General features: G+C 43.5%; 1 protein-coding gene and 1 non-coding gene across 6 annotated transcripts; one reads left to right on the forward strand and one right to left on the reverse strand.

The window, feature by feature from the left end:
• Positions 1–4,510: 4,510 nt before the first annotated feature.
• On the reverse strand, positions 4,511–6,495 carry Ubb (ubiquitin B). 5 transcript variants are annotated; one of them, XM_051180407.1, is made up of 3 exons: positions 6,414–6,495; positions 5,372–5,809; positions 4,511–5,143 (listed from the first exon to the last, which is right to left on the reverse strand). In XM_051180407.1, exons 2-3 carry the CDS (start codon positions 5,801–5,803, stop codon positions 4,658–4,660), a joined length of 918 nt encoding a protein of 305 aa, XP_051036364.1. In that variant the 5' UTR covers positions 5,804–5,809; positions 6,414–6,495; the 3' UTR covers positions 4,511–4,657. The 5 variants fall into 5 exon arrangements, with proteins under 5 accessions (XP_051036364.1, XP_051036366.1, XP_051036365.1 ...); XM_051180409.1 differs by having other exon boundaries at positions 4,511–4,915; positions 5,144–5,809; XM_051180408.1 differs by having other exon boundaries at positions 4,511–4,687; positions 4,916–5,809.
• A 6,829-nt stretch (positions 6,496–13,324) lies between these two features.
• On the forward strand, positions 13,325–13,433 carry LOC127219915 (U6 spliceosomal RNA). The gene has a single exon (XR_007834340.1). It is a non-coding gene; the product is annotated as a U6 spliceosomal RNA (small nuclear RNA).
• Positions 13,434–20,111: the final 6,678 nt, after the last annotated feature.

Below are 20,111 nucleotides of genomic sequence, written 5' to 3' on the forward strand. Positions count from 1 at the left end.
AAGTTTGCTCCTCGGGGCCTGGCTTCTTTTTTAAAAACTTGTTTTAAATATTTTATTATTTTTTTATGTATGAGTGCTTTCTAGCATCCATGACATGTGTGTCTGGAGGCCAGAAAAGGGCATCAGATCCCCTAGAACTGGAATTACAGATGATTGTGATTCACTATGTAGGTGTTTAGAATTGAATTTGGATCCTCTGGAAGAATAGTCAGTGCTCTTAACCACAGAGCCATGTATCCAGGCACATTGTTTTGAGATAGAATCTTTCCATGTATTTCTGGCTCTTGTGGAACTCACTCTGTAGATTAAACTGGCCACAAACTCAGAAACCTGTTGGAATGCTGGGATTAAAGGTCCATGCCAACATGACCAGCATCTTTTTAGGGTTCCCCCCCAAGACAGAGTTTCTCTGTATAACACTCCTAGCTGCTCTGGAACTAGCTCTGTAGACCAGGCTGACCTCCAACTCACAAAGATTTGCCTGCCTCCACCTCCCAAGTGCTGGGATTAAAAGTGTGAGCCACCACTGCCTGGCTATTTTTAATTTTTTTTTAAGATTTATTTATTTATTATGTGTACAGTGTTCTGCCTGCATGTATGCTTGCATGCCAGAGGAAGGCACCAGATCTCACTACAAATGGTTTTGAGCCACAATGTGGTTGCTGGGAATTGAACTCAAGAGCAGGCAGCGCTCTTAACCGCTAAGCCATTTCTCCAGCCCTTTGTCAATTAAGTTTTTAATTAATTGACAAAGTATTTATATATTTTGGGGGGGTTCTATGTGACATTTCAATACATGTACTGCTCTGACCAGGGTAACTGACATATCTTCCACTTCAGGCATGATCATTTTGTGTTGGGAGTGTTCACTATTCTCTCTACTAGTTATTTTGAAATATCTAATTATTGTCAACCATAGTTATCCTATGTGAGTCTTCCTAACCTACTTCACCCCTACTTCACCACCAGCCAATCTCTCTTCAATGAAAGTTCCTGCTTTCCTTTTTTGGTGGGTCTGGAACTTGCTATTGCTGCCTGTGCCCCCTGAATGCTGGGACTGCAACTGTTCCCAACCTGTGGGTGGAGACCCCTTTGGGGTCAAAATCAGATATCCTGTATATCAGATACTTAAAGTAGCAAAATTACAGTTGTGAAATAGCAACAAAATAATTTTTGGCTAGAGGTCAACTGTATTAAAGGGTCACAGCACTCCTCATGGAAGGCCTCACCCTCCCTGGGGAGCAGAAAGGGGATGGGCTGGGGTTTGGTGGGGGTGAAAGGGGAGGTGGGAGGGTGAGGGAACTCTGATTGACATGTAAAACAATCTTGTTTCAAATTTAAATTAAAAAGGAGGGGGGAAAAGGGGGCGACAACATTAAGAAGCTGAGAGCCACTGGATTTAAGGCTGCCACACTCAGCCTTCTGGCTCTATGCCTACTCCCTTCTTCTCCCTTCTCAAGTTCTTGGCTGCTGTGGGAATAGGAGCCATGCATACTGTTCCAGGAAATCTTGCTGCCTGCTTCTAAGAAAAGCCCAGAAGGAGGGACAGGAGTTAGGTTAATCTAGAAGTCAATTAAAAATAATTTGAACCTAAGTGTTGGCTGTGAAAGAAGAGCAGGCCAGCTTCTGAAGATTACTCAGAGGCTGGTGTCTGGGAGAACCACTTCTAGGGAAGCTTCAGACAGAGTGGGTGTTGGCAGCTTTGATAATTCACATAGACCTGGATTTGGTATGCAGTAGAAGTGAAAGGAGAATACTATAAAATCCATGAAGTTGTCCTCTGGCCTTCACATGCACATCATTGCATGAACACCCATGCACACGCACATTCACATGGAGTAATTAAGGCCCTGTCCCAAAAAACAAAAACCAAACCAAACCTACTCTTTCTCCTTGAAAACAAACAACTATGGAGTCCTGAGCAATGATGTAGTGTCATATTTTGCTATACAGGGTATTTGAGGCCAATCTGGACTATATGACACATTGCCTCAAATAAAAAGGCTGGGGATAGATCACATGGCAGAGTGCTTGTCTTGCATTGATCCCCAGCATCACACACACACACACACACACACACACACACACACACACACACACGATTAACACAACCCCCTTATTGAATTCCTTAGAGGGGAAATGAAGTTATGACTGAGGGTGCCTGCTTTTTCTGTGAACTCAACAATTTCAAGGCAGATGATGTGTCATGTAAGTAGTTCTCCTATTAATCACCAGGACTCATGGGCCTGTGAGGGAAACTGGAGCCAGGTGTGTGTGTGTGTGTGTGCGCGCTTTCCTATGGTTTTGTTTTTTTTTTTTTTTTTTAGGCAATGTCTCTTAACCCTGGCTGTCCTGGGTTTCATTATGTAGATCAGGTTTGCTTCAAACTCATAAAAATCACCTGCCTTTGCCTCCCAAATGCTGGGAATAAAGGCTTCCATGTTCATTTATTTGTGTTTTTGAGGCAGTCTCATTCTGTAGCCCTGGCTGGCCTCAATTCACTGCTGGGGTTGAAGACATGCACCAAGAAAAGTCCATGTGTTGCTTAGCATCTAGTCTAAAACTGAATCAACAATGTTTCTGGTAATTAGAGAACCTGGAAGAGCAATGGCCCATAGGCTTTCAAAATTACATTTGTACATGTGTATGTTAGAGGACAACTTGTGGGAGTCTGTCTCCACCCACCATGTGGGTCTTACTTGAAACAACAGCCTAGCTTAAAGGTTACAGGTACATACCACCATGCCCAGCTTGGAGAAATTTTATCAACTCTCCTCTTTCTGCATTATCTCAGAGCAAAGGTCCACCTCCTAGTTATATTTCCCCACAAAGGTGTATGGGTGTCTCAGCAGTCAGGAGAAGCTGGGACCACAGACTACAAATGGCCTTTTACTTGGTACAGAGGATTTGAGGCAGTTAGACTTGTTATGTAACTCACCCTGACCCTGAATATAATCATAGGTGTCACTACAATCAACAAACTCAAAAAAAAAAAAAAAAAAAAAAGCATTAATAGCCAGCATATACCTTTCCTTGAAATCCAATTTTGTATGCAGTTTGAGACCTACAAAGTTTTTTTAAAAACTACCTGGCCAGAGCCGTGGTGGCACAGGTCTTTAATTAATCCTAGCACTCAGGAAGCAGAGGGTGAATGTGTGTGTCCATAGGCCATCTTAGAATACATAGGGAACTCCATGACAGCCAGAACTACATAGAAAGGCAGACAAAACAAAATCCTAGGCAAGTTGGCACACACTTTTAATACTTGCAAAGCAGTATTAAGTTTGAGGTTAGCCTGAATCTATAATGTGCACCAGGCCAGTCAAGGATACCTAGATTGTCCTCTTTAAAAAAAAAAAAAAAACAAAAAAAAACATGCCTCTAAGAGGCAGAGGTGGATTAGGAATTCAAAAGCAACTAGTCTGGGCTATCCTTTCTGCTAAAAAAAAAAAAAAAAAAAAAAAAAAAAAAAGCATGGGGTGTGTTTATATGTTCCAATATTCCAATATATTGGAACAGATTAAGCTGCTTGCCAAAGCCAGACCACTTGATTGATCCTAACACAACTGTGCTCCAGTTAGAGGGGAATATAGGAAAGATTCATGTTTAAAACTCAGGTTTACTGCATGCTATATACTTATATAGGCTGGCATTTAACTACTAAAAGGGTAAGACTGCAGGTGTGATGTGATCCTGCCTCCAATTAGATTCCAATTCTTCTTGTTGACAGGGTCTTTTTAGCCACATAACTATGTGGTCCAGGTTTGCCTTCCTGTTTCCCCAGGGCTGGGATTAAATGCAGGGATTTAATTTACACTACAAACCTTATCTCCAGGCAGAAAAGTACCAGTTACAAAAGGCATTTTAAAAATCTTAAGACATTAACCTCAATTAAGTAGTTTAGCAAGACTGGTGGGTTTGAGTTCTTGGTGAATCCCTAAGACATAGCCCCATTTGAAAATGATGGCTAAAAGCTGGGAAGTATATGGGTCTGAATTTCAAGTGAGCCAGTTAAACTGTCTCAAAAACATTCCTAAAAACTTTTGGGATTGACGGGATGCAAACATTCCACCCACAGGTGTTCACAGTGAAGGCTTTAACTTTTCCATTACTTACCAATTCTCCAAATGTGGGGTTCCTCTTCCTTGTCAAGGGCATTACCCCAACCATCCAGTATCTCACCCAAACAATGTAGCTATATACTTCAAAACCCCCTCCTAAACACAATACCATCCAAAGAGCTAAAAAAAACTTTGGCTATTCCCGCCAAAGTCTTTGATGAGCTTCAGGCAAGTATGTTTGCTTACCCCCAATGTAAAAAGGCTGTGTGGGAGATCCCCTCATATTGTTGCAAATCAGTATTATAGCGTCATCAGTAACTTTTAAGCAAAGTTCCCAACTCTATACAAGCCATAAATGATGCAAATTTTAAATACATTAAACACCTATTTCTAAAGACAGTAAGTGCCCTTGCCCAAGCCACCATAGAAACTTCACAAATGACACCATGTATGCTTACCATGCAACAAAACCTTTATTAACATTTTTAACAGGTTCAGCTATTACTGAAACTTGTAATTTCTAAACTTAAATTGGGGCAAATGGCTATAGGGCAGAGTAATGCCATCATTGCCCACTGGGAATGCAGACTGAGGAATTAATAGCCACCCCTGAGGCGAAGGACCAGGTGGAGAGTGGACTCTTTCTGGATGTTGTAATCAGAGAGAGTGCGGCCATCTTCCAGCTGCTTGCCTGCAAAGATGAGTCGCTGCTGGTCAGGGGGGATGCCCTCTTTATCCTGGATCTTGGCCTTCACATTCTCGATGGTGTCACTGGGCTCCACTTCCAGGGTGATGGTCTTGCCGGTCAGGGTCTTCACGAAGATCTGCATCCCTCCCCTGAGGCGGAGAACCAGGTGGAGGGTGGACTCTTTCTGGATGTTGTAATCAGAGAGAGTGCGGCCATCTTCCAGCTGCTTGCCTGCAAAGATGAGTCGCTGCTGGTCAGGGGGGATGCCCTCTTTATCCTGGATCTTAGCCTTCACGTTCTCGATGGTGTCACTGGGCTCCACTTCCAGGGTGATGGTCTTGCCGGTCAGGGTCTTCACGAAGATCTGCATCCCTCCCCTGAGGCGGAGAACCAGGTGGAGGGTGGACTCTTTCTGGATGTTGTAATCAGAGAGAGTGCGGCCATCTTCCAGCTGTTTGCCTGCAAAGATGAGTCGCTGCTGGTCAGGGGGGATGCCCTCTTTATCCTGGATCTTGGCCTTCACGTTCTCGATGGTGTCACTGGGCTCCACTTCCAGGGTGATGGTCTTGCCGGTCAGGGTCTTCACAAAGATCTGCATCCCTCCCCTGAGGCGGAGAACCAGGTGGAGGGTGGACTCTTTCTGGATGTTGTAATCAGAGAGAGTGCGGCCATCTTCCAGCTGCTTGCCTGCAAAGATGAGTCGCTGCTGATCAGGGGGGATGCCCTCTTTATCCTGGATCTTGGCCTTCACATTCTCGATGGTGTCACTGGGCTCCACTTCCAGGGTGATGGTCTTGCCGGTCAGGGTCTTCACGAAGATCTGCATCCCTCCCCTGAGGCGGAGAACCAGGTGGAGGGTGGACTCTTTCTGGATATTGTAATCAGAGAGAGTGCGGCCATCTTCCAGCTGCTTGCCTGCAAAGATGAGTCGCTGCTGGTCAGGGGGGATGCCCTCTTTATCCTGGATCTTAGCCTTCACGTTCTCGATGGTGTCACTGGGCTCCACTTCCAGGGTGATGGTCTTGCCGGTCAGGGTCTTCACAAAGATCTGCATTTTGACCTTGAATTTAAAAGGTAAAGTGCCACTTATATTTTTAAACGTCTAGTAAAAATTTCGATTCCCACAAAATACCTCTAGTGAAAACCCCTCCCCCCGCGTTTCTTCACAACATAGTTATTTGTTTTGTCATGGTTCCCAGCTACTAAAGCATTTCAAAACACCAATCTGACATCCAGAACCTTCACGAATCGCTAGACATCCGAGTCTGCCAGTAACAGCCGTGATAATTAAGATTGATAATAATAAAAAAGATCCAAACCACAAGACCATTAATAAAAATTCCCATTTAAACAGAAACACATAGCCCCTACAATGAAATTAACCTCAAGTCTGGCTAAAGCCGGGAATACCTCTTTTCTGCCTTCCCCCACTGAAGTAACCACGATGGACTCTCCATCGGTTAGGTGTCCGTTAAGCTCCCTGGCGCGCGCGCCAGGGCCGCCCCCGCTCCGCGCACGCGAACAAGGCCCACTCTTCCCGGAAGGCCCGTTGCCGCGTCACGTCACCTCGCGCTCCCCTCCCCCACCCCGAGAAAAAAGCCCGCATAGCCTAACGCAATCCGCGTTCCCAGCCCTCCCTGGGTTCAAGCGCTTCAGACCATTACCTGTTAATGAATGTGATGAGACCACAAACCGCCGAGCGCGTAAAAAGACGCAGGAGCACTGACCTACCAAGCGGACAAAGCCTCTCGTCACTGAGAGCCGCGGCGGCGCGAGCCGCTATTTATGCAGCGTCTGTTGCGTTACTTACCACGCCTACGTAGCTGTAGTCTCCCTGCGCCACCGAAAGTAGTCCCCCGGATTCCACCTCCCGCAGCTCAGTCAGGCTTTTCAGCTGGGCTCTCGATCCCTCAGAACCGAAGAAAGGAAGCTAGCAAGTGAAAGCACCTTTCTTTTCGGTGACTCGCCTCCCCTTACGTAACAATATGAAGAAAATCACCGTGCGGATGGATCCAAATTAAAGGGCCCTCCCTCGAAAGCTCTGGAAACTTCCTTGCTGCGCCAGCGCTGATTGGTGAGGCGGCAAAGATTAGGCCGGCGCTGATTGGTGAGGAACGCGGGCCCGCTCTATTGTTGCTGGGCTAGGTTCTGGGGCAGTTTAACGTCGACGTTGCTAAGTAACCGAGTGCGCATGCGCTGCGGCTGGTTTCGCGAAATATCGGCGTTTCCTGCCTGAGGTGGGGGAAGGGGTCTTTTCTTCCCGCGTCTGGGACCCTGCTCCCCGCGTCCCCTGTGGCTTTCTCGCACCCTGCGCCCCGCGAATTTACGCCGTAGGGTGAATTGCGACCCGGTGCTGCTCGCACTACTGGACGTTAGCTTCGCTCTGGCCCCTGCAGTGTGGACACTTGATGCTTCTGCAGCCAGAGCGCATTAGCGGCTTTGTCTTGTTCTTAGCGGTACCCAGGCTCAGACATGGGAAGGGGGCGTCTGCGGAGCTGGAGGCTGAGGGCTCAGCGAGAGACCCAGCCCGCCAGATCCTCTTCCCTCCTCTGCAGTCTCCAAACAATGGAAGGAAGGAAAGAGAACACATGCCCGTTAGGCTCAATACTCCGGGTTCACCCCCCTCTCTCATTTGGATGCCTACTGTGCAAAAGAAGGGAAAGGAGGAAGGAGTTAATCCTAGAACCTCAGGACTGGGTTCAGACATCCTGGGTGTGGCTGCTTTTCCCTCATCGAGGTAAACAAGGAACCAACAGGGCTGAGTGGATCGCGATGTCATGCGGAGTCACGAGGTTGGCCTTGTAAATAACCTTGAAAACAGCTTTGCGCGGCTGTCAACCTCCGTACTGTAAGACATCAAGAAATTTTTAACAAATTAGGTAAAGGTTCACTAGTTAACGTATGAACGAAACATTGGGAATATATCTGGTTTGCCTCGCTTGAATCAAAAGCCCCAATTTGATCCCCCAGCCTAATGTCTACTATCTAGAATAGAGAGCAGGAGGATTTTAATTAGAAGTGAATTGAAATTTAGAAAATATCCATTTTATATAATATTTTATTTTTATTAGGCCACATGACTTGGCCCTTGTTTCACCAAGCAGAATACGTCCTGAGTCAGACATTTTGATGTGCAGATTGAACTAGAATGCAGATCTTGTGACTTGTGTGATGACTTCACTGGGTTATGTTCTAGCAATCGCCAGAACTTAGTTTTCACTTCCTGGTTTATTGTTTTCTCAAAGTAGATCATTTGGTTACTTCAACACAGCAATAACGTTTCAAAAGAATGGCATCTGGATTCCTCCCGAAGTAGACAAGTTGGCTTTTTCCATGGTATAGTTTTTGTTTGGTCCATGTGTCATCGTCGTCATCTTTTTTCCACTCCCCCCTCCCCCTTACAGGGCATCACCTTGTAGCCCTGCTTTGCCTGGAACTACTATATAGATCAGGCTGGCCTAGAGGTCACAGGGATCCTCTTGGCTCTGCTTCTGAGTGCTGGGATTAAAGACGTGAACCATCGCGCCCCACTATAAACAGGTTTTTAAGAAATTTAGCTTATGTGTACAAGTGTTTTTCTTGTATGTATGTTTATGTACTACCTGTGTAGCTGGTACCTGAGGAGCTCAGAGAGGAGACTGTCGGATACCCTGTCACTATATATTCAGTTGTGAGCACTCATGTGGGTGCTTGGAAATTGAGCCCCAATCATCCACAAGAGAACCCAGTACTCTTAACTGCTGAGCAATCGCCCTGTAAACAGATTTCAAACAAAACAGGACAGGGCTTTCTAATCTTGAGATTAGAAATGCGTTGAATTAACACTGTGCTCAACAATGTTTCTTCAGTGAATAAGGAACAGTTTTCCATTTTGTTCATCTAAAAAAAGATTTTTGCTTTTGAGGTTTTTTGTTTGTTTTTTCAAGACAGGGTTTCTCTGTGTAGCCCTGGCTGACCTGGAACTAGCTCTCTAGACACCGCTGGCCTTGAACTCAGAGATCTGCCTGTCTCTACCTCTCCAGTGCTGGAATCAAAGACCTATGCCACCAAGCCCAGCTAATAGTACTATGTTTAACTTTTTTAAAAATTTGTTTAACTTTATATGTATTGGTCTAAAGGTATCTGTCCCCCAGAACTGAAGTTGCAGACAGTAGTGAGCTGTCATATGGGTGCTGGGAATTGAACCCAGGTCCTCTTAAAGAACAGCCAGTGCTCTTAACCACTGAGCCATCTCTCCAGCCCCATGCTTAACATTTTTAATATTAGGACAGATGGTTCTTGCCTAAACAGCCCCTTTGAAACTGAAGAGACATTGGCTGTGACTAAGTGATTTTACTTGGCTAGTTGTCTATTACAGCATTGTGAGAGACCTGTGTTCCAAAGAAAAATGTAGAATAAAAATAAAAGAGGACAGAGGGGTTGGTCAGTGATTGTAGTACCATCTAAGGCAATATGCTGTCTTAGAACAAACCCTCCCTCCTTCCCTCCCTTCCCTCCCTCCCCCTATCCCTCTCTTTTTTCCTTCCTTCTCTCCCTCTCTCTCCTTTTTTCCTTTCTTCCTTTCTTTTGACAGGGTTTCTCTGTGTATCCCTAGCTGTACTGGAACTTGATTTGAAAACTAGTGCTGAGGTTAAAGGTGTGCACAAATACCACCCAATAAGAAATATTTATTGGCTGAACAGTGGCTTAATCCCACCACTCAGGAGGCAGAGACAGGCAGATCTCTGAGTTCAAGGCTACAGAGACACAGTGAGTTCCAGGATAGTCAGGACTACACCAAGAAACCCTGTCTCAAAAAAGAAAGAAAAGTTAAATAAAGTAATAATAATAAAAAAGAAAAAAGGAAGAGAAAGAAAGAAAAGAAATATTTATTGAAAAAGGGCCTCATTTAATCCAGGCTGGCCTTGAATTACTATGTAGCCCAGGCTGCCCTCAAACTCATGATCCTTCTGCTCTACCTCCTAAGTGCTGGGACTACAGCCTTTCATTACCATAACTCTACTGGCAGGTAGAGTCTGAGACTCTTGTGTTCTTCCATTAGGGTTATCAGACTTTTGAGATAGTAGACCCTAAGAAATTGGGATTTACCAAGGAATCTCATCTGAGAGAAGGAAAAGGTTTAAAAGCCTGGTTCCTGCCTGGTAGGAGTTTATCTCTTAAGATGAGATTTCACACAGGTCCAAGAACTTTTCCACCATCCTGAAGGAAGACCTGGAGTCCAAAGTATGGAGACCACACTTTGATCACACCTGCTTAGCTATATGTATAACTGCCTTGTATTTTAAGGATTTTATTATTTTTTTAATTATGTGTATGTGAGTACAGATGTCTGCAGAGGCCAGAAGAGGATGTTGGATACTGAGGAAGCTGTAGTTCCAGGTGGTTATGAGCTACCTGGCATGGGTGCTGGGAACCAAACTCAGGTCCGCGGCAAGAGCATCAAGTGCTCTTAACTGCTGAGCCATCTCTCCAGCCCCTTAATTTAAATTCAAACCTCGTATTGGCTGTTTGAAGATGGACCTGAGGGGGAAGGTGCTGGACCTCTTTGTTCCTCTTTCCGGTGGCACCACATTGGATAATTTTCCTTTTTCTGCTTTTTACTATTAGTTGTCTAATTGGCCTGAAGACAGGTGGCCAAGCCTAGCTTATTAGGACTGCCAGGGCCCTGGTTCTGACTGTAACCATGCAGGTCTGTGGTGATATTTAAAATGTGATATTAGGAGACTGGAGAGGTGGTTAGGAGTTAAAAGCCCTTACTGCTCTTGTAGAGGACTTCAGTTCCATTCCCATACCCATGTCAGGTGGTACCATCTTGCCTCTGTGGACACTTGATGGATACTGATACATATATAGCTATTTGCGTAATACAGTTAGAAGACAGGATTTATTTCAGGTCAGAAATTTATTTATTTTGGTTTTTAGAGACAGAGTTTCTCTGTATAGTCTTGGCTGTCCTGGAACTCACTCTGTAGACCAGGCTGTTCTCAAACTCAGAGATCCACCTGCCTCTGCCTCCCAAGTGCTGGGATTAAAGGTGTGTGCCACTACTGCATAGTCAGTCACTCATGCCTATAAATTCCAGCCCTTGAAGAGCTGGGACAAGAGGACTAACAAGAGTTTGAGGTCAGCCTGGGCTATATAGTTCTAGGCTACTCTAAACTTTACAGAGCATTACCTTGTATGCCCCAGATAATCCTCAGCACATAAATTGGGCTGAGGTCACCCTCACAGAGGACGGAGACCAAAGTTGAAGGTCATTCTGGCTACATAGTGAGTCCAAGGACAGACTGGGATACATTATGTTTCAAAGAATTAAAAAGGTAGAAAGTTTTATATTGAATATCCAAAAGAACACAGAAAAAAATACTATAATTTTTTTTTTTTTTTTTTTTTTTTTTTGAGACAAGGTCTCATTGTATAGCCCTGCCTGGCTAGTCCCAAACTCAATATGTAGATCAGGCTGGCTTTTCACTCTTAGTCCCTTGTGCTCATCTTCCTGAGTGGTGGAATTGTATGCAACCCTAGCACTTTGGAAAGCTGAAGCAGGAGGATCACATGTTAGAGAAAGCCAGAGCCACATTAGGTGACCTTAAAAAAAATCCTATTTGGATTCAGTAGTAGAACATTTGCAGTAGAGCACAATGTTTTGTGTTCTATCCCGATGGCTGCAATAAAGTAAAATTTATGAAAAATGATTATGTTCATGAAATTTGGAGATTGTGTGACATGTAACTACCAATTTGCTTAAACTTTAAAGAGTTGTATTTATTGATTTTAAAGTCTTTTTCTAAAGATTTGTTTTGTGTGTGTTTGAGTGTGTGTGTGTGTGTGTGTGTGTGTGCGCGCGCGCGCACACATGCACACCTGTACATGTGTGTGCACACAGAAGTCACAAGTGGGCTTCAGGTCTCCTGGAGCTGGAGTTACTAGTGTCTGTGAGCAACCAGATGTGGGTACTGGTATTTGACCTTTGGTCCTCTGATTGAGCAGTATTATTAACCACTAAGCTGTGTCTCCAGCTCCAAAATTTATTTTATTTTATGTCTTTTTGAGAAAGGGTTTCTCTATGTATTCTTGGCTGTCTGGAACTTACTTTGTAGACAAGGCTGGCTTCAAACTTAGAGATCCACCTGCTTCTGCCTCCTGAGTACTGGGACTAAAGATATGTGCAACCACACCTGGCTGAATTTAAACATCTTTAATTGTGGGAAAAAAGATGCTAGGGTAGCGCATGCCTTTAATACTAGTACTAACGAGGAAGAGGCAGGTAGATCTGTTAGTTTCAAGCCAAACAGAATTACACTTTGTTTCAAAAAAGCATAACAAAAACAAGGAATAAGACCATTTTAACCACTTTCACTGTATGTACATATTATTACCCAATAGAATGTGAGAACTTTAAAATTTTAGTGTGTATGCTGTACTTCTGGGGTCAGAGGAGAACTTAGGAGTCTGTTTTCTCCATCATATGGGTTCCAGGGGTCAGACACAGGGCATTAGGCTTGGTCAGCAAGTGCCTTTATCCATTGAGCCATCTCATCGGCCCTGAAATCTGAAACTTTCAAGCACAAATATATAACTTCTGAGAAGTTTGGGTTTTAGGATTAGAGGTGGTCAACTCATCAGCAGAGTTTCCTGCTTTAGATCCTAGCCAGCACCTAGTACTAACTTTTTACAGCTTTGCTAATATGATGGGATGGTTTGTCTTTATAAAAATTCATAAAAATCCTCTCTGATGTAGTTTATAAATATGAGCCTTATATGTTTTCAGGCAAGATCTGACTGACTTCAGGGAGGCAGTATTGTGATGGCTCTGACAGTTTGATAGATCTGGCTGTAAGATAGCTATTCATTAATAATAGGCACTGCTGACCCTTTAAAGAACTGTCATATGCTTGTAACTGTTAATGTTATAGTATGAGGGCAAGAAAGAATATTATATTAATTTACACCAGTCCTGTTAAAATTTGGCTAATCTGTTTTTTAGTGAAAATTTAAGTAATTAAGTCAAATACAATAAGCCCTCTTGAGAACCTAAGATAGGGCTGGAGAGATGGCTCAGAGGTTGAGAACACTGGCTGTGTTTCCAAAGATCCTGAATTCAAGTCCCAGCAGCCACATGGTAGCTTACAACCATCTGTAATGAGATCTGGTTCCCTTTTCTGGAGTTCAGGCATATACACAGCAGAATACTATGTACATAATAAATCTTAAAAAAAAAAAAAAAAGTAACCTAAAATAGCTGGTGGTGGTGGTAGTGGTGGTGCAGCACACCTTTAATCCCAGCACTCTGGAATCAGAGACAGGGGGATCTCTGTGAGTTTGAGACCAGCCTGGCCTAATGAGTGAGTTCTAAGACAGCCAGAAATACACAAAAACCCTGTCTCAAAAAACAAATGAACCTAAGACAAACCAGGTATGGTAGGACATGCCTTTTATTCCAGCCCTCTGAAGGCAGAGGCCTGTGAGGCCAGCTTGGTCTATATAGTGAGTTCCAGGACAGTTGGGCTACAAAGAGAAATCTTGTCTCAAAAGCAACAACAAAATCTTGTTTACTGTGCTTTAAAATGCATCAGTGTTCACTTTGGCAGCACATATACTAAAAATGGAACAATACAGAGAAGACCAACATGGCCCCTGGGGCAAGGCTGGCATGCACATTCATGATAAAGTATTCCATTTCTTCCCAGCAGCTGGGGAGGAAGACCAGAAGGCTAGGAGGGGTGGTGGATAACAAAGCATGGTATATAAAAATATCTTTTGTTTTGTTTTGTGTTTGTACTTCAAGACACGGTTTCTCTGTATTGCTTTGGAGCCTATCCTGGAATTCATAGACCAGGCTGGCCTCAAACTCACAGAGCTCCTCCTGCCTCAGCCTCTCGAGTGCTGGGATCAAAGGCATGTGCCACCAATGCCCAGCCTATAAAAATGTCTTAATGATACCTATTTTGGTTGTTGGTTGTTGTAGTCCAGAGATTGAACACAGAACCTCACAAATGTAGTCATAATGAGCTACATCTCAAACCCAAACCTATCATTTTAACAACAAATATACATTTAAAAAATTAAGCTTCAAATAAAATCTTAAAAAAAAAGGGGGGGGGGCTGGAGAAATGCTCAGAGGTTAATAAGAGCACTGGCAGTTCTACCAGAGGACCTGAGTTCAATTCCCAGCAACCACATGGTGGCTCACAACCATCTATAATGAGATCTGGTGCCCTCTTCTGGTGTACAAGCATGCATACAGATAATTGTATACATCATAAATAAAATCTTTTTTAAAAAAATTAAGCTTCATTGAGATGGACATGGTAGCTGTGATTGCAACCCTATCATGCAGGAGGTAGAGGTAGGAAGGAGCATTTGAGAGTTAAAGTCCAGCCTGAACTACCTAGAGAGTTGAATACATCAAGCCAGCCAGGCAGTGGTTGCATGAGTCTTTGATCCCACCACTTGGGAGTCAGAGGCAGGCAGATATCTCTGTGAGTTCAAGGCCAGCCAGGTCAACAGAGTGAGTTCTAGGCTAGCCAGGGCTACACTGAAAAAACCCATCTCAAAACAACAAAACAAAACAAAAAACAGAAAAAGATGAGGCCTCAGAGTACAAATTGGTGCCCTTTAACTTGCTCAGTCTGTGTGCTGCAGGATCTCCTTCCTGCTAGCTGTGTTAGCAGAATAGCGGCCTTTGGAAGGAGACTACCATCTGCAACCCAAATCCTGTCTGAAAAGCACGTTTGCATATGAGAGAATCACTGTTGACTGTCTGCATTTGTACTTCTGTAGCCTTGTTACCCCAGATAAGAATGTGTAGAGCAGGATTGCACACTATTCTGCGTTCAGAATTCCCTTTTCTAAAGTCCAGGACAGGTTGTCAGGGATTTTGTTTGCTCACTTTACAGAGTTGTGTATGCTCTTCAATTTGTCTTTTTGTTTTGTTTTGAGACAGGATCACACTGTGTAGCTCTGGAACTCACCGTGTAGATCAGCCTAGCCTAGAACTCAGATCTGCCTGTCTCCCTGCATCTCTGCCTGCAAAGTGCTGGGATTACAGCTATGGATCACCACAGCCAGCTGGATTCTTGTTTTGTGAGCACATCCCATGAGGGTGAGTCCTCATGTCTTGCATCTCCACATCTAACATGTTGACCTTAGGAACTTAAAACCTGACCCTGAATGCTTAAACTTTTCTTTAAGGATCTGGAGAGGTGTTTCAGGTGTTAGGAGCTTTTGCTGCTCTTGCACAGAACACTGATTTGATTCCTAACACCTAAATGGTGTGGCTTATAACCCCTTGTGACTCTAGCTCCATGGAACATGTCACCCTCTTTGGGCTTCTGCAGATACCAAACATATGTGTGCAGACACATTTTTAAAATAATAAAACAAAGACATTAATTTTTCTTTCAATTATGGCAAGATACCTTTAAAGCATATTGTTTTTGTGAGACAGAGTTCCACTATTTTATCCAGGCTGGCTTTGAACTCATAGCCCTCCTGCCTCAGCAGGATACACACACACACACACACACACCAGATCACAGACATTCAACTTCATGCCTCTATTTTTTCCTACTTTTTCTTTTTGGGAAATTTAAATAATGCATTTATTTGTGTGTATGTGCCACAGTGCACATGTGAAGGTCAGAGGGCAACTTGAGGGAGTTGATCTGTTCTCTTCTACTATGTGGGTTCTAGAAATCAAACGCAAGTCATCAAGCCTTTATCCAAGGAGCCATCTGGCTGGCCATTTTTTTTTTTCTTTTAGACATTTGAAATGTAAATCTCAGTTTTATTAAATATATTCATATCATTTGCAAACATCCCTACTATCCAACTTCAGAACATCTCATCTTAGATACTGAAAGTATCTCCAGAAACACCAGCTGTCCCTTCACACCTCATACAACCCCAACAAGTACTATGTATCTGATTGCTGTACATTTAACTACTCTAGGGCAAAAATGCCATGTTCTATTTTCTTTGTTCAAAATACATTTTTATTTTATTTTGTGGGTGTGGGTGTTCTGCCTGTATATGTGTTTGCACACTGTGTGGTGTAGAATCCAAGGCCAGGAGAGTGTGTTGGATCCCTTGAGATTGAAGTTACAGACAGTTGTGAGCCACCACGTGGTGCTGGAAATTGAACCTGGGTCCAGTGCTCTTGTCCATGAGCCATCTCTCCAGCTCCTATTTTTTATTTTCATGAATGGGCTTATAATAATAATAACAGTTGTTATTATTATTATTTTATTATTTTATGGTTTTCAAGACAGGGATTCTTTATGTTTCCCTTGCTGTCCTGGAATTAGCTTTGTAGATCAGGCTGGCCTTGAACTTAGAGATCTGCCTGCTTCTGCCTTCTAAGGGCTATGATTAAAGGTGTGTGCCACCACAGCATGGCATAAGAGGCATAGTAAATCTTTTGTCATATACTTCTACCATATGCACTTATAAAACATTTTCTTTTTGACCCCATTCTTTAAAATCCAGGACTTTTTTAATGTTTTATTTATTTATTTAATTACATTTTTTATTTACTTTTATCTTGTGTTCATTGTTGTTTTTGCCTATATGTATGTCTGTGTGAGGGTGTTAGATCTTAGAGTTAAAACAGTTGTGGGCTGCCATGTGGGTGCTGGGAATTGAACCTGGGTCCTCTGGAAGAGTAGTCAGTGCTCTTAACCACTGAGCCATGTCTCCAGTCCCAGGTTTTATTTTTATTTTTTATTCTCTGCATGAGAATGCAGGTGCCAACAGAGGCCAGAGGTGTCATATCCTTTGGAGCTAGAATCACAGGCAGTTGTGAGTCACCAACTTGGGTGCAGGGAATTGTCCTGGGGGTTGACTGTAGGAGCAGGACCAGCTCCTAATTGCTGAGCTGTCTCTTTAGCCTCAGGACAAATTTCTTTAATGTTAGAATTGGCATGAGCAAAAATTTACCTTTAACTTTTCTTTTCTTTTTTCTTTTTTTTTTTTTTTTTTTTTTTTTTTGAGACAGGATTTATTGTATCCTAGGCTGGCCTTGAACTCCGTGTAGTCAAAGATGACTATGAACTTCTGACCTTTCAGCCTATCCTGGCACTTGCTCTGTAAATCAGGCTGGCCTAGAACTCACAGAGATCCACCTGCCTCTGCCTCCCTGCTGGGATTAACAGTGTGCACCACCACCACCTGGGTATGGTTAGCTTTTTTTGTCAACACATCTGGAAAGAGGTAACCTCAGTTGAGAAAATGCCTCCATCAGATGGCTGGATAGTCAATGTGGTGGTCTGAATGAGAATGGCCCCCATAGACACATACATTTAAATACTTGGTCCCCAGTTGGTAGAAGTGTTTGGAAAGGATTAGGTGATGTGGCCTTGTTGGAGGATGTGTGCCACAAAGTCTGGGCATTGAAATTTCAAAAGTCTGAACCAGCCCCTGCAGGCTCGCTCTCTCTCTCTCTCTCTCTCTCTCTCTCTCTCTCTCTCTCTGTCTCTGCCTGCTGCTCTTGAATCAGATGTGAACTCTCAGCTACTACTACTTTGTCATCCCTGCCTGCCTGTTGCCATGCTTCTTGCCATGCCATGCTAGTCATGGACTCTAACCATCTGCAATAGTAACTCTATTATAAATTGCCTTAGTCATAGTGTCTTATTACAGCAATAAAAAAGTAACTAAGACAATAAGTCACCACACCACCACCAGAAAAGCTAAGTTTAAAGACCAGCAGTGTCAAGTTCTGTGAGGTGTGGGACAACCATAATCATCACACAGTGCTGGTAGACTACAATGCTGCCCATCATCACACAGTGCTGGTAGACTATAACTGTCCATCATCATCATCACATAGTGCTGGTAGACCACAACACTGTCCATCATCATCATCACACAGTGCTGGTAGACCACAACACTGTTGTCCATCATCATCACATAGTGCTGGTAGACCACAACACTGTCCATCATCATCACACAGTGCTGGTAGACTACAACTGTCCATCATCACACAGTACTGGTAGACCACAGCACTATCCATCATCATCATCACACAGTGCTGGTAGACCACAACACTGTCCATCATCATCATCACACAGTGCTGGTAGACCACAACACTGTCCATCATCATCACACAGTGCTGGTAGACTACAACTGTCCATCATCATCACACAGTACTGGTAGACCACAGCACTGTCCATCATCATCATCACACAGTGCTGGTAGACCACAACACTGTCCATCATCATCATCACACAGTGCTGGTAGACCACAACACTGTCCATCATCATCACACAGTGCTGGTAGACCACAGCACTATCCATCATCTTCACATAGTGCTGGTAGACCACAGTACTGTCCATCATCACACAGTGCTGGTAGACTACAACTGTCCATCATCATCACACAGTACTGGTAGACCACAGCACTGTCCATCATCATCACACAGTGCTGGTAGACCACAACACTGTCCATCATCATCATCACACAGCTGGTAGACTACAACACTGTCTAGCCAGGCTAAAATTGTTTACTTGTTCCTTAAAAAGAATGGTGGCACCTGAGCACAGTGGCACATGCCTGTAATCCTAGAAGCTGTGAGGTAGAGGCAGGAGGATTGTGAGCTGAAAACAGCATTGGCTACATTGTAAGACACAGTCTTAACCTATAAGCCAGAAATTCCACTTGTGATATTTGGAAGAGAGATCATTCTACAAAAAGACTTGGATAGAAATGTGATGTAAACACTAGCTTTATCCACAATTGGCACAAGTTAGAAACAACCCAAGTATCCACTAAGATTTATTTTTCTTCCCAGACAGGTTATCTCTGTGTAACAGCCCTTGCTGTCCTGGAACTCCATCTGTAGACCAGGCTGGCCTCAAGCTCACAGAGATTTACCAGCCTCTTTGCTAGGATTAATTGAGGGGATTAGGGACAGCTCAGTGAATGAGTGTGGGAACACAAGCATGAAGCCCTGAGTTTGGATCCCTAACACCCAAATAAAAGTGGGCACATGCCTGTAACCCCACCACTGTGGGGTGCTAGGGGTGCAAGGGACCTTGAGTTCAGTGACCTTAGAATCTATAGCCAATGGGTGAACTCCAGTTTCAGTAAGAAACTCTATCTCAAAACTAAGAGGAAAATCGAGGGAGAAATCCATTATTGAACTCTGACCTACACATAAAAGACACACAAGAGAACAAACGTTAATAATGTATTCATGTGTTCATTTTCTTCCCATTTCTGTGCTATAAACAAAAACAACTTGGGGAAGGAGTAAGTCCCAGGTCACATGCCATTGAGAGAAGTCAAGGCAGAACTGAATCAGAGGCCATGGAGGAATGCTGCTCACTGGCTGGCTCCCCACAGCTTGCTCAGCCTGCTTCCTTATACAACCACCTGCCCAGGGTTGGTACTGCCCACTCCCCCATCAATCATGAATCAAGAAAATGAGCTACAGACTTGCCTACCTCCTAATCTGATGGAGGCATTTTCTTCAGTTGAGGTTCCATCTCAGATGACCCTTAGCTTGAGTCTTGTTGACAAAAACTAATGAGCACAGATCATAAATATTGACATCAATAAATATACAGAATGATTTTCAAAATGTTGATCAGTGTTAGACTTAACAGAATACATGCTCGTTTTGAAACGACATTCAGAGACAGGCTCAAGTTTGTGGTGAATAGATCACACCTGTAAGTCCAGCACTTAGGATTTGGAGGATGGCTACAGGTTTGAAGCTAGCCTTAACTACATAGTTTGAGGTTAGACTAGGCTACAGAGTGAAACACTAACTCCAACAATCAGGGCATTTGAGTACAGGTACTTGTCACCAAACCTGTTTGGTGGGGTGAACAAATGATGCAAGCTGTCTTCTCACATGTAAATGTTCACTCATTCCCCTCCCTTAATAAAGATTTTAAAATGTAATGTGTATCAGAAGGCAGAGGTAGACAGATCTCAGTGAGTTCAAGACCAGTTTGAGTTGCACAATGAGTTCCAGAAGAGCCAGGGCTACACACTTTGACCTTGTCTATAAATAAACAAGTGAAAGTAACTCAGTGAGAAAAGTAAAAATAGGGGTCACTATTATTTTCTTTTTGGAGCTATTTAGTGTGCCACATCTGAATAGGTGGGTGCAATGTACATTTAAGATATGGGCACTATATTCTAACTATAACTCAAAGGAAACAGCAAAACAAATGTGTATCTAGGAAGTTTTTTGGCTTTTTGTTTTTTCAAGACAGAGTTTCTCTGTATTGTTTTGGAGCCTGTCCTGGCACTGGCTCTGCAGACCATGCTGGCCTCAAACTCAGTGAGATCCACCTGCATCTGCCTCCTGAGTGCTGGGATTAAAGTCGGGTGCCACCAACACCCGGTGT

This window comes from Phodopus roborovskii, unplaced genomic scaffold (assembly GCF_943737965.1).
Source record: "Phodopus roborovskii unplaced genomic scaffold, PHOROB, whole genome shotgun sequence".
Taxonomy (NCBI): Eukaryota; Metazoa; Chordata; class Mammalia; order Rodentia; family Cricetidae; genus Phodopus; species Phodopus roborovskii.

Excerpts from the sequence above, each read along its gene's own strand:
- Ubb (XM_051180404.1), bottom strand. The coding sequence starts at position 5,803 with ATGCAGATCTTTGTGAAGACCCTGACCGGCAAGACCATCACCCTGGAA.